This window comes from Myotis davidii, unplaced genomic scaffold (assembly GCF_000327345.1).
Source record: "Myotis davidii unplaced genomic scaffold, ASM32734v1 scaffold512, whole genome shotgun sequence".
Lineage (NCBI taxonomy): Eukaryota > Metazoa > Chordata > Mammalia > Chiroptera > Vespertilionidae > Myotis > Myotis davidii.
Window position 1 is genome coordinate 1,263,888 of NW_006284323.1, and position 14,037 is coordinate 1,277,924.

At 55.0% G+C, this 14,037-nt stretch overlaps 1 protein-coding gene across 2 annotated transcripts in view; it reads right to left on the reverse strand.

The window, feature by feature from the left end:
• TMPRSS2 (transmembrane protease, serine 2) overlaps positions 1 to 13,678 on the reverse strand; it is a 28,462-nt gene extending 14,784 nt beyond the window's left edge. The window contains exons 1-5 of one of the 2 annotated variants that reach the window (XM_006754330.2): positions 13,655 to 13,678; positions 7,966 to 8,036; positions 5,058 to 5,280; positions 2,613 to 2,699; positions 733 to 852 (exon numbers count right to left, since the gene is read on the reverse strand). In XM_006754330.2, coding sequence (XP_006754393.1) covers positions 733 to 852; positions 2,613 to 2,699; positions 5,058 to 5,280; positions 7,966 to 7,980 — 445 coding nt within the window. In that variant the 5' untranslated portion in view covers positions 7,981 to 8,036; positions 13,655 to 13,678. Of the gene's footprint in view, positions 1 to 732; positions 853 to 2,612; positions 2,700 to 5,057; positions 5,281 to 7,965; positions 8,037 to 8,541; positions 8,841 to 13,654 lie in introns of those variants that run through there. The other variant, XM_006754329.2, reaches the window with a different exon arrangement.
• Positions 13,679 to 14,037: the final 359 nt, after the last annotated feature.

Below are 14,037 nucleotides of genomic sequence, written 5' to 3' on the forward strand. Positions count from 1 at the left end.
GCTCTGGCCCAATCTGAAGCATGCGTGAGCCACTTGCTGACCGGGAGCTGCCGGCAGAGAAAAGGCCTTCGCCTGCAGACACAGGTGACATGCGGCGGCTGAGGCCAGCCCAGGGCCCAGGCATGTGTGTGTATGTGTACATAGTTGTGTGTCTACATGGAAGTGAGGACAAGCAGGAAGGGAAGCTTGCTGAGGGGGCCACAGGTGCAGGAGGACGACCACAATGCCCAGTCTTTCCCTCCCGGCGTGCACTGCACAAAGCGTTCCCAGCTCAGAGGACCAGCCTTTACTCGGGGTTGGGCACCAGTGACGTCAGCTCAGAGGACCAGGCTTTACTCGGGGTTGGGCACCAGTGAAGTTAGCCCCACTCCGGTACCCAAGCCTCACTCGCCCTCTCACAGCCACAAAAACTCAGTGTGCGCTCAACTTCACATTGTACACGGCTGCTCATTGTTACTGCCGTGTGGGACCTCTGTGGCAGATGGGAGTGGGCATGTCCTGTCATGGGCACTGGCCCTGTCATGTCCCTCCCACCGCTGTGTGATGCAGAGTGAGGAGCACACCCGCTCTGAGCCTGTCTCCTCATCTGAAAATCGGGGTTAACCCAAGGCTCCAGGTAGGGACTCATGATGTAGTGGACATGCCCTGCACCATCACGCCCTGGCCACGGTGGACCCCGGACACGGTGAACCCCGGTGCCCAGCCCCTGGCCACGTGCAGCTTCCCACTCACCGCACTGGTTCTCGTCCTCCCCGCTGGGACAGTGCAGGATCCCGTCACACCAGAGAGAGGCGCTGACACAGGTCCCCGAGGAGCCACACTCCATCCCCGACACCGTGCACCTGTTCTCCGCTTGCAGAGAGATGGGAGGGAGACACCCGTCAGGCTCAGGAACCAAGGAAGCTGCCCCTCGCCCACCACAGCCTGTCATCCGCCCCACGCAACAAAGGGGAAGCACCCGTCCCCCTTCATTTAAGGAGGGGCTGTGTCCTAGCTGCAACATAGCAAAGAAAACGGGGCTGCAGCCAGGCCGGATAGCTCAGTAGGTGAGAGTCGTCCCGATAAGCCAAGGCTGCAGGCTCGATCCCCAGTCAGGGCACATACAGGAAGCAACCAGTGAAGGCATCAATGAGTGGAACAACAAATTGATATTTCTTTTTCTCTCTCAAATCAATGGATAAAATTTTTTTGAATTTTTTTTAAATCCTTAAAAAAAGAAAAGGAAACCGGGCCGCAGGCCAGCAAGGCAGAGCCCCTAGTCAGGCTCCTCTCAGGGCCAGAGGAATGGCTCCACGCCCTCTCTGCCCCACAGGTGACTCCCATGGGCCCTCAGCTGCTGGGAAAGGCCTGGCAGCAGGAGGAGGGCTGGCTGGCCTGCAGCCACCACCGTGTCACGGGCACCAGATGGGGCCCAAGGCGGGGAGCCTGTGCTCAGAGTGCCAGGTGGCACCTAGTGCCCCAAACCACTGGGTAAACGTGGAATGTCAACACCTCGGAAACGGCACGGGCTGTGACCACCCTCAGATTAGGAGGAAGCACGCAACCCAGGCAAGGAGGCTGCCTGCTCCCAAGAGCGCTTATTTGTGCACCGTCGCGGCTAAACGGATGCAGAGAGGAGCAGCTCGCTATGTAAGAGGGACACTCAGGAAGGGCTGAGGGAGGGAGCTCCGGCCCAGAGAGCGGGCCACCAATGCTCAGCACCCAGTGCCAGCCGAGCACCCAGGGCCAGCCCCAGCCCCAGCCCCCAGCACCCAGGGCCAGCCCTAGCCCCCAGCATCCAGTGCCAGCCCCAGCCCCCAGCACCCAGGGCCAGCTCCAGCCCCAGCCCCCAGCACCCAGGGCCAGCTCCAGCCCCAGCCCCCAGCACCCAGGGCCAGCTCCAGCCCCAGCCCCCAGCACCCAGGGCCAGCTCCAGCCCCAGCCCCCAGCACCCAGGGCCAGCTCCAGCCCCAGCCCCCAGCACCCAGGGCCAGCTCCAGCCCCAGCCCCCAGCACCCAGGGCCAGCTCCAGCCCCAGCCCCCAGCACCCAGGGCCAGCTCCAGCCCCAGCCCCCAGCACCCAGGGCCAGCTCCAGCCCCAGCCCCCAGCACCCAGGGCCAGCTCCAGCCCCAGCCCCCAGCACCCAGGGCCAGCTCCAGCCCCAGCCCCCAGCACCCAGGGCCAGCTCCAGCCCCAGCCCCCAGCACCCAGGGCCAGCCCCAGCCCCCAGCACCAATACCAGCCTCAGCACCAACCCCAGCCATGCACCCAGTGCCAGCCCCCAACCCCCAGCACCCAGGGCTAGTTCCAGCCCCCAGCACCCAGTGCCAGCCCCAGCCCCCAGCGCCAGCACCTAGCACCAATACCAGCCTCAGCACCAGTCCCAGCCATGCACCCAGTGCCAACCCCAGCACCCAGCACCAACACTAGCCCCAAAACGAGCCCCAGCACCCAGTGCCAGCCCCCAGCACCTAGGGCCAGCCCCCAGCACCAATACCAGCCCCACCACCAGCCCCAGCCATGCACCCAGTGCCAGCCCAAGCACGCAGCACCCAGCCCCATCGCCAGCCGAGCACCCAGCGCCTGGCCTCAATCGCGCCCTCTCCGGCGTCAGGGGCTGCTCCCCACTTACTGAACTTCCAGAGCAGGAGAGCGGCCGCCACTGCCCCGCCGAGCACGGCCACCAGGGCCACGGTGATGCACAGCACTTTCTTCGTCTCTGAGAAAAAGAAACACGCGCACAATTCATTGCGGGGGCTTTGAAGTCACGCTCTCAGACTTGATCCATTACCCGTATAATATCACATATCCAAAAATAATTCCTCATGCACTTAAAAATGTGACTTTCAAACGCATATCCTGGGAGGTCTTCATTGTTCCATAGCACTAAACGTTATGCTGGAGCAGAAAGCCATGATGCGAAGCAGGGGTGGGGAACGTCTGCCCACGGGCCGTATAAGACCCTCAAAATCATTTGGTCTGGCCCTGCCAAGGCACCCCTCTCCGTCCCCCCTCTGCCTCTAGGACTAGAAATTCAATAAACCTAGGAGCTTTTTACACAGGAGGAGGCAGCCGATCAATGATTCTCTCTCATCACTGATGTTTCTGCCTCTCTGAAATCAACAGAACATATTTAAAAAACAAAAGCCTTTGGAAAAGGAAACCAATGTTCTCTAGTCAAAACGAACTGACGTGCCATTGTGGGTCAGAGCGTAAGCCACAAGTGGGGTGGACAGGGCCATACGCCCACCCCACCCCCACTTCCTACAGGGAGCTTTCGCTGGAGGAAGATGGAGAGGTGGAGGGGAGGGTGAGCAGGACACATTTAAACAGACCCTCCGACCCCCCTGGTTTATTCAGGAGGACCCGGGCTGGGGAGGGCGCGGCGTGGGGAGACCTGGTGCACCCAGAGGTACACATCAGTGCTTCTGGGGTCCGCCAGGCAAGTCCAGCTCTAGAGCTGAGAGACCCGGACTAGGGCTCAAAGCCACGCCTCTAGCCTTTGTTTTGTTAAAGCATTCTGCGAATTCCACAGTCTGCTCTCAACCTGTGAACTGTGACAGGCTGAGGCTCACCTGGGGGGCCTGGTCACCACCCAGATCCTGATGCAGATCCTGACTGTGCAGCTTTAACAGGCTCCCAGATGAGGTCAAGGTCACCGGTCCGGGAGCGCCAAGTGCCACCCTGCCACCTTAGCCGACAGGGATTACATCTTGGGCAGGCAGAGCTGCGTGAAAGAGGCCGCTCTCTCTGGGGAAATTCCAAATAGCCAGTCCTACCCATTGGCCAAGGATAATCTTTTCCCTTGGGCGACTTCCATGTGTGTCACTTTATCTAAGAAAAACACAGCTTGCCTGGCGAGTTAGGGAATATTAAATTGGGGAGGCCTGACCTCTCAGTGTGTGGCGGGCGACCTGCCCAGCTCTCGCGAGGAGCATGCGGGCAGCGGCTCCCCTGGTGTTCCCTTTGCTGGACAAGCGCTTTGGAATCAGCGTCTGCTCGGTCCAGAGTGCTGGTTTGCCCCTGCATCTGTTGTTGAGTTTAATCATAACTTACTGTCCCTTTACCTTCATCCTCATCCACTTAGTCTATTGTTGATTCAGCCCTACTGTTTCTGGCATCAACGGTTTACACCACAGGCTTGTTGACCCTCATTCTCCAAAATCTACTGTCGGATGTGTACACATTGTGCTTCAACGGGAAATACCACCGAGGTCGATGGCTATTGCTAAGGCAGCGGTTCTCAACCTGTGGGTCGCGACCCCTTTGGGGGTCAAATGACCCTTTCACAGGGGTTGCCTAAGACCATCAGAAAACACATATACAGATTGTCAAACTGCAGCGGGAAGGCCGGGGAGGGTTGGGGGGCAGGAGGTAGGGGGGTAAGAGATCAACCAAAGGACTTGTATGCACGCATATAAGCATAACCAATGGACATAAGACACTGGGGGATAGGGGAGGCTAGGGGACTGTCTAGGGTGGGGGGAAAAATGGACACATATGTAATACCCTTTGTAATACTTTAAGCAATAAAAAAAAATGTCATGACTTTTGAAAAAATAAATAAATAAAAAGAAAAAAAAGAAAACACATATATAATTACATATTGATTTTGTGATTAATCACTATGCTTTAATTATGTTCAATTTGTCACAATGAAAATACACCCTGCATATCAGATATTTACATGACGATTCATAACAGTAGCAAAATTACAGTTATGAAGTAGCAACGAAAATAATTTTATGGTTGGGGGTCACCATAACCTGAGGAACTGTATTAAAGGGTCGCGGCATTAGGAAGGTTGAGAACCACTGTGGTAAAGCAAACAGATACATTGAGTCCAAGAATGGCCCTTGTACTCCGAGAGGCCCCGGGGCAGAAGGTGACATCTGGCAGCTGACAGCTGACACCGGGAAGGGCAGGGCGAAGGGTGAGAGGAAAGGCACGTTATACAGCCCAGCCCCAAGCGGAGGAGAGATGGCCACGGAGCTGATGGGAGCGGAGAGCCCACTAGAGAAGGCCGACCCCAAACGTGGGTTCCAGTATAGGAAATAAACGAAAAACAGGTGCCTACTTGAGGTGCACAGTGTCCTCGATGAGGACTTGGGCTGCGTGCGGACAGCAGGTGTCGAGGTGTTTGTCCGAACCCTGGGGGCGTACTGGGGTACCGTGGGCGGGTAGTAGGGAGCTGGATACACCACGTAGGCACTGGGGTCCACAGAGGGCCGTGGTGGGTACAGGTTTTCGGGCTGGTACCCATGGTTTTCGTAGTAAGGCCCAACACCTGGTGGTAATCCCTAAACAATAAAAAAGAAGATGAATAACATGCAACCCTAATGACCCTAATTATACCAAAAGCCAAACTTACTTAGGAGAAAGGCTAACCAAGTTTTCAATTAATATTCATTTCTTTATTGAGGTACTAGAGGCCCGATGCATGAAATTCATGCAAGGGGCCCAGCCCCCGCAGCTCCTGCTTCGTCCAGAAGGTCGTCTGGAGGGTTGTTTGGCTGTCCAGTCTAATTAGCATATTATGCTCTTATTATATGCGGGGGCGGTCCCTTCCCCCGGCCTGCAGCCTCTCCAATCTGGGACCCCCTCGAGGGATGTCCGAATGCTGGTTTAGGCCCCATCCCATGGGGCCTGAACTGACAGTCTGACATCCATCTCACAATTGGGACTGCTGACTACTAACTGCTTGCCTGCCTGCCTGCCTGATTGCCCCTAACTGGTCCCTTGCTGCCCTGGTCGCCCCCTAACTGTCCCCCTCCTGGCCTAATCACCCCTAACCGCCTCTGCCTCAGCCCCCGCTGCCGTGACTTTGTCCGGAAGGAAGTCGGACATTCGGAAGATATCCGGTCGACCCGGTCTAATTAGCACATTACCCTTTTATTAGTATAGATAATTGACATGTAATATTATATTAGTTTCAGGGGTACAACATAATAATTTGATATTTGTACAAATTGTGAAAATGATTACAATAAGTCTAGTTAACTTCCATCACCATACATGGTTAAAAATTTTTTTTCTTATGAGAACTTTTAAGATGTCTTTTTTTAGAGCTTTCAAATGTGCAGTACAGTATTGTCACTACAGTCACCGTGCTGCACATTCCATCCCCAGGACTTTTTACCTTCTAACTGGAAGTTCGTACTTTTTTGACCCCCTTCACCCATTTCACACATTCCCTTTTTAAGAAAAAGTGTGGCCGAAACCGGTTTGGCTCAGTGGATAGAGCGTCGGCCTGTGGACTGAAAGGTCCCAGGTTCGATTCCGGTCAAGGGCATGTACCTGGGTTGTGGGCACATGGGGAGGAATGGACACATATGTAATACCCTTTGTAAAAAAATAAATAAATAAAAATTAAAAAAAAAAGTGTGGAAGTCTGGGAATGAGTCAATACCGTGAGAATGGGGTACAAAGTTACCAACCAGCGATACCAGAATTATAAATAGACCCATTTTACAGAGTGACACGTGCGTGAGAGGTTACCAAATTTACCTATGAATGTTACTTGCAAATTCCTTTTGTATCTCCTCTTCTCTTATAAAAGTATATCACATGTATTCACCATCTCTTATTAAAGGTCCTGTACCTGGTTTACAATTGGGGGCCGCTGAGCAGTTCTGCCTAAATAAAAACTTCCTTACGCAGCACACGCATTTTGTGGAGAGTCTGTGTAATTTCTGGGTCCAAAAGTGGAAGGTACGGCCCCAGCCATCGAATTTTATTCTCAGCTGCGGCCTTGGGCTGGTTGGTGTTCTTAGAAAGCCCTTCTTCTCTTTCTACTTAAAAATTGCCTCTCCAGGCCCAGCCAGGCAGCCAATCAATGATTCTCTCTCATCATTGATGTTTCTCTCCCTCTCCCTTCCTCTCTGAAATCAATAAAAATATATTTTTTAGAAATTGCCTCTCCAGGTCTACCCTTCAAGACACACCCCCACCACCACCACCACACACACACACCCCTCCCAGGCAGGCCACTCTAGACCCTGCCAGCCTTCGACCCTCAGACCCTCACCACGTCAGCACCGTCAGTCACCCCCTGGCTGGGAGGTCCCCAGGCAACCTTCCTTCCCCTGGTTAATTTCTCCCTCAGGTCTTGTTGATTGTGATCTCAGGGAGGACCGTACTCTGAGCAGAGGCAACGCAACGCTTGGAATTTTAAACGGAGCCTTCAGGGGCATATGATTATGAAGAAGTGAGCCAAATGCAGGCTCCCAGAGTCCGCCTTCCCTTAATAACTCACCAATGCTCCCCTTCTAAAGTCTAAAGAGTATTAGTCTAAACCAAGCAGCAGGCAGAGGGAGAAAACGAGATGTAATCTCCCGCCAGAGGCAAAACAAGCGGCACGCGTGTCCGGCCCTATCGGAAGCATCTGAGAACATGCCGTCCACCAGGAGAGGCTGCCCCAAGCACGGGCGTCGGTGCTTAGTAACCACAACTCTTCACTAAAGAGTTATCCCAGGAATAAGGTGAACCTGCGAGATACGATGGCGAATGAGGGAAGTGCATTTGCCTCCAGTGGGGGGTTCCAGGGAGAGAGAGAGCCAGCCCGCGCCCCAGTCAGTGAGGACCTGTCCCAGTGTATCAGGAGCGAGGCTACACGACCGTATGCTGGCCCATCTTACCCCTCTTAGCACCATCCTGCCCCCATCTGTACCCACACCACCCCTGTCCTGCCCCACACCCACCCTTAGGGCTGGACGAGAAGAGGCCAAGGTGAGAACCTCCTCTCCCCACACCCACCCAACAGCTTCGGGACTCTCTTCTGCACAGCTGCTGTGCGGCCACGCCCTGCCTCCCCCTCACCTGTGATGTACAGAAGGCCGTGACCAACCTCCACGGAGCACACACAGTCCAGACAAACAGCTCTTAATGTTCTGACCTCCCTCCCTCCCCCCCGCCCCACCCCGGGGAACTACCAGAAGGAACGAGGGAGCAAGGAAAGGCGAGGGCAAGCGCAGTCCACCACTTACTGAGTTTAACGCCATCCTGACTCCGTCAGCAGCATCAGGTAACGGGAGGTATTTGGGACGTTCAAGATGACCTAGAAGAAAGGATGACAAGACTGTGATCTTTCCATACGAGTCAGTTTCCAGAAGATCAGTTGAGAAAGAACTAGAAAACTGTCCAGGTGAGAGCTACCCCTCTCCAGAACAGGCCGCAGAGTCCTCCCCACAGCTGCCACTGCAGGAGCCCGGGGCTGCAGCTCCCGCCAGCCAGGAGGCCAGCCAGCGAGGCGAGGCGACCTCCACCCACAGGACAATCCAGGGACTAGAATAGCTGTGGGCAAACGATGGCCCACAGGCCGGATCCGGCCCGTTTGAAATGAATAAAACTAAAAAAAAGACCGTACCCTTTTATGTAATGATGTTTACTTTGAATTTATATTAGTTCACACAAACCCTCCATCCATGCTTTTGTTCCAGCCCTCCGGTCCAGTTTAAGAACCCATTGTGGCCCTCGAGTCAAAAAGTTTGCCCAACCTTGGACTAGAAACACACAAGGTGGCTCGGCCTCAAGTGCAGCAGAGGCGACAGGTGGGCACACACCTGGAGTCAACTCCTGGCAGGTCCACTCCCTGGGCCTAAAGTAAATCTCTCTAAACCTCAGGCCGAGTGGACACAGTCACCGGGCAGTGCCGGGCACCGAGTGACAGTGGCCATCCATCTATCAGATGCGACCTGGCTGGCACCTGCACAGAGAGTGCGCCCAGCAGCACGAGGAAGCAGCCCACACCGGAGCAGGTGGCCTAGAACGCAGTCCCGAGTAAGGCCACACCTGGCTTCTTAACTAAGCCGGATGGAATCTTCCATTTCTTAATAAACACACATGTAAAAAAAATGTGTACACACATGTAAAAAAAATCTGTGAAACACATCCACACCCACCCACTCCTCCGCTGACTAGCCTAAATCCTGAGAGGAAATTCAGAAGTCATCTTCTGGGTGGTTTCTAACGAAAAGGAAGCCCTGGGTCACTTGTCTGCTGTCTGTGAGGCGCTCACAGTAATCGCTAGAAAGACCGTCAACGCAGAAAGCTCTGTGGGAAAGCCCCTCTGACCGCACTCGCCCTCCTGTGGGCAAATGAGGGCTTTTACCCGCCCTCCCTGCTTTCTGGCAACGACCAAAGAATGCTTCGAGGAATGGCCTTTGCCATCATGCGGACACAGACCGTGTCCCAGTGAGAAAGCTCTGGGCTTCAAGGCTGGGACCGGGTCCGGAGATGTTCCATCCGTACCGTGCCTGGCACACAGTAGGTGCTCAACGGCAGCAGGCAGCACGGCACGTGGGTAAGCCCAGGACCTCTGGGGCCAGCTTCTGGGTCCTGACCCCAGCTCGGTCTTTCCCAGGCTGTGGCCTGGGACAAGTCAGTTAACGCTTCTTTGCCTCAGTTTCCCCATCTGCAAAAGGAGGTACAGAGTCGTCGGGGAATGAGATGAGTTGATGCTGGTGGCGCTCTCAGTGCCTGGCACACAGTAAGTGCTGCATACATTTCTGTTTTAAATAAAAGCGACTCTAAGGCTGATAAATGTTGAGCAGCCAGTTGGGGCGGGGGTGCTCAGCACGGCATCTGCAGATCTGCCTCTGGTAAGCTACGCCATGAGACCCACCAGCTCTGGAAACACAGGGAGGAGGAGGGACAGAGCCCGCTGCCTCCTGAGCAGAGCTGCCATCTGACTCGTGAATCTAACAACAACAGCATGCTCTGAATGAAACAGGAGGGTGGTTTTTATCTTGGGAGACCTCGCTGACTAGGTCCCCCCAAATGCACCAGATTGTCTATTTACTCTTCATGTCAGGAGAAAACCTAAGAACCAGGTCACGTTGATAGCGCTGAGGCTTTTTTACGATTAAAAAGAAGTCAACAGCTTTCCAGGTAAGAGACAAGAGAACTGCTCTATACACAGGGGGAGGGATCCCCATTTAGGGTACATATGACATTTAAGCCTTTAAACGGCGCGATGATCACATATTCAGATACCTTCCCTGCCTCTGCCCCGTGAAGCAAAAGCCTTCTAAAACGACATCCGCTCAGTCAACTCCACTCCCCTCTAGTCTAAGCTGGACTAAACTCGTCACCTTCCGGAGATTAATTAGAACAGAGATCCGGCTGAGCGGGCGTTCTCACCCCTCCGGTGGCTCTGCTCCCTGCGGCGACCGTGATGGGGGTGTGGGGGGGCCTCTGAGCCAGCTCCCCAGTTACAGGTGTGGATGAAGTTTCAGGAAATGAACATTTGATCCACTGGCGGCTTTCCCAGGTGAGGAGCCCTCTGAAAGGAGTGAGGCATCGGGGCTCAAAATCCAGGCTTCCTATTCATTCCAGATCCCTAACAGTGAGACGAGGAGTCCGGAGAGGAAGCGCGGGGAGCCACGGCCATGAATGGTCCACTCAGAGCCCAGGGACCCAGAACGAATGCAGCGTGTCCCGTCTCATCCAGCCACCCACGGCCCACAAAGCCTCAGAACCAAAAGCACCCGGTGTGCCCAGGTCAGCTCCCCGACTTTGGAGGAGAAAACGAGGGTCGCGATGCCTAGGATCTCCTCTGGCCCAGAAGAAGGGACCAGGATTTTCCCGGTGGAACGGGGTCTGGAAGGAAACCCGCAGATCACCTTCGGTCCCGCTCCTCTTCAAACGGCAAGTCCGAGCGCGCCCACGCGGGAGAGCGAGCCTGTTTTCTGAAAGTAGCCAGGCGAGCTAGAGACGGCACTGTGCCACCGACGGCCTCTCGGGCCCTTAAAGGACACCGACGATTGTTCTTCCCTCTGAACACCAGCCACAACGAAGCACTTTGCCTTTAAGTGACAAAAAAGCAAATATGCCTCCGAGCTCCTAACCGGCCGGCTCCTCGTCCACTGCACACAACTGAGCCCGGTCGTTTCCGTCCACTGTGGGCCTCCTTTCGGGGAGCTGAGTCACGCCTGAGTCACCTGCGGTAAAACCTAGCTGCACCCCACGACAGAATAACAAAGCTGGTCCCGAACAAGAACCATCTCTTCTCGGGCGTCTGTCCTCTGGACACCTCTGCCTGCATTAGCGAGAGGCCGATTGGAAAAACCACCAAACTAATGCACCTCGGCTCAGGCTCAGAGATGCATCCAGGGGGGCATCCCTGACAGGTGTTCCCTACAATGAAGGTCCGCTGACTTCACCTCACACTCCCCTTCGGGCATGTGCTGTGGTGCAGCCCCCCACTGGGCGCCTTCCGGGGGTCACAGGTGTGACGCACCGATGGGACCCAGCTTCCTGGACCTCAGAACCGGTGTCCCTTCTTCAAATGCCAAAGCAAGCAACGGCAGGGGACACTCCCCATCCGACAAGCAAACGGCCCCCTTATGCCTCAACCGCTGCACAAAACCACATTATACAAAAGGATGCTCTCATGCCTGTTGGGGACAGCACACACTGTTAAAGTTAACAGCATAGATTTAAATAGCAGTTTAATACAAACAGTATAAGGCCATCAGACAAATGGCATATACAGTGATGGGGGGGAGAGCGAGAGAGAGAGAGAGAGAGAGAGAGAGAGAGAGAGAGAGAGAGGTGAGAAATACATTGCTTTCCTCCTCCTCTTTTTCCAGTCTTTTGCCAGGGCCTCGCACTGGTAGAATCGAGGAGAGAGAGAGAGAGAGAGAGAGAGAGAGAGCGAGAGTGAGAGAGAGAGAGAGAGAGAGAGAGACCCCCCAGGAGAGGCACTGCCTGCAGCATCCAAGTTTCTTTTTCAATGAATGCCTCATTGTCCCGACAGACTTTTTAGGGCAGGAACTGGGTGTGGTCCTTTATTATTATTTTTAAAATCTAGCTGGTATCATACAAAGAAATTGCTCCGATATATTTTGAGTTCCAAAGGCCAAATGAGTAAGAGGCAACGTAAGGGGGAGAGAGCCGGAGAGCCTGCACCTGGACAAAACCCCGCAGGTCCAGGTGTGCAAAACGGAGCCACGCCCAACAGGACAGACGGGTCCAGGCCTCTCCAGGAGGGAGTGTGCAAAGGCCACTGGCTGAGGTTTGGGGAACTGGCCCCGTCGGTCTGTGAAATGGGGCTAATACATGAGCAGGTTGCCGCCAGGAGGAAGTGTGTAAGTTCTCAGCGCCATGCCCAGCCGTGATGAGCACTCCGCGGTAACAGTGACAGCTGCTAGGATTTCCCTCCCGGTATCCCAGGGGCTGTCATGTGGAGAGGGACTCCATTTGTGCAAACCCAAAGGACAAAATCAGGACCAAAATAGTCAGAAATATCAGAAAGCCAGGTTTCACTCAACCCAGGGAAACCATGTTCAAATGGTTTCCCAACTGGGTTGTCTTGGGAAGAGCAGAGTTCTCACACTTAAGACTGTTTGATCCAATACTGGAAGCTCATTACTCAAGAATATTCTAGAACAGACCTGGGCTTTAGCTGGGAGGCCAGACATCACGATCGTTTATGCTGTGTGGTCGGAAACGCGAAGAAGGAACACTAAACTCGTCCCTAGAAAACCCAGCTCAAGGGCTGGAATGAGGTCAGGTGCGGCGTCCTGCCAGGAAGGCCCCTTGGAAGGCAATGACCTTAGAGGGAACCTGACACTGGGTCTCAAGCCACACACGAACCAACAATAATAAAGACCACTCTTTGTTTCATCTTCCAATTCGGCTCTCACTGGGAAATATTTATCTACTAACGTCCACTGGCCGGCCATCGCCATGCCCGCTCCTCTCAGCCCTTCTCAGGTGCTCACTCTCCCGGCTGTTCTGTCCTGGCGTGAACTTCCAGACATCAGCAGCCACAGCCGCGAGCTCGCAGAGCCCTCCGAACGTTTTTCTCTCTGATTACATTCCTGTACTGTCCCCCTCGTGCACACACACATCCCCCATTGATGCCTGATGCCTGACCAGCATCTGTTCTACACACAGACCAAATGCCTGGAGATGGTCACTCAGAGCAAGTCCCTTCCTCCTCCTCCCTGGCTCACCGCTAATAAGAGCAAAAGCCTGTCTTTGAGTCACTTCCCTTCTTCCCACGCCAGTTTACAATCCAAGTGACTGCCCGCACCCTCCCCAGAAAACCTGTCTGCCTTTCTCCCAAGGCGCTCCTGCCGCCGCCTGTGATGTCCCCCGTGTTCCAGTTCCTCTTCCAGCCACTGTCCGGGGTGAGGACCAGCCAGGCCCAGGCTGCCTGGCCTCAGACTCCTCCTCTAGACGGTCTCCCAAAACGGCTTGTGTGATCAGCCTGGCCTCTGCTAGTCTCGGGGATGGTGCATGCAGTTGGATGTCGCCTTCCTTATACCAGGGCCCATCGCCCTGGGGTCTTGCAAGCCAGAGCTCCCCAAGATGGCCTGCGGTGCTCCCCTACCCTGAGCAGAGCCGAAGGGGCTCACCAAGCCCAGCCCAGGGCAGATCTCTGCTCTTAGGTCCTGACACCTTTGCACCCCAAGCCCCAAAGCCACGGGATGTTGGGGGAGGGGGGACAGACCCCACCTCAGGGCAGGTACCCTGGAGAGTAAGGAGGGGCCCAGCGAGTGTGGGAAGGGGGATTCCTCTGGGGGTCCAGAGCAGTGGGAGAGAGCAGAGGTGGGAAAGCCCTGAGGGCCTTGAATGCTCCTCCAGACCCCCCTCCCCACTCCTCCCCAGCAAGCACGGCTTCCAAGCCTTAAGTAACCCAAACCAACCATAAATCGATCCGCTCACCTTGCCTTTCTGCTTCCAGGCCCAAGGCTTAGACTTGAGAGGCAGTTCCCAAACCGCGGATTTTCTGGAAGGTTTAGAGAAATAGACTCGCTGCTTCCAGAGTCTAATGCAGTAACTGAACCAAGTCAATGACCCCATACTGTGACAAAGCTCCCCCAGGACTCCGTCACCAGCCCGGGTCCTGGTCTATGCTTCCTGGTGGACCGCCCCCTCCCCACAGGCAGGACCCAGAGACAGTCAGTGCGCCCAGAAGAGGACGATTATCACGGGCATGCTGTCCTGTGCATGTGACTAGGCTGCACCATCCACAGGACGTTTCACCGGCGTCTTGTCCCTCCATGCCTCATCACCCAAGGAGGTCAGCCCCTGAGGAGTCCCTCTGG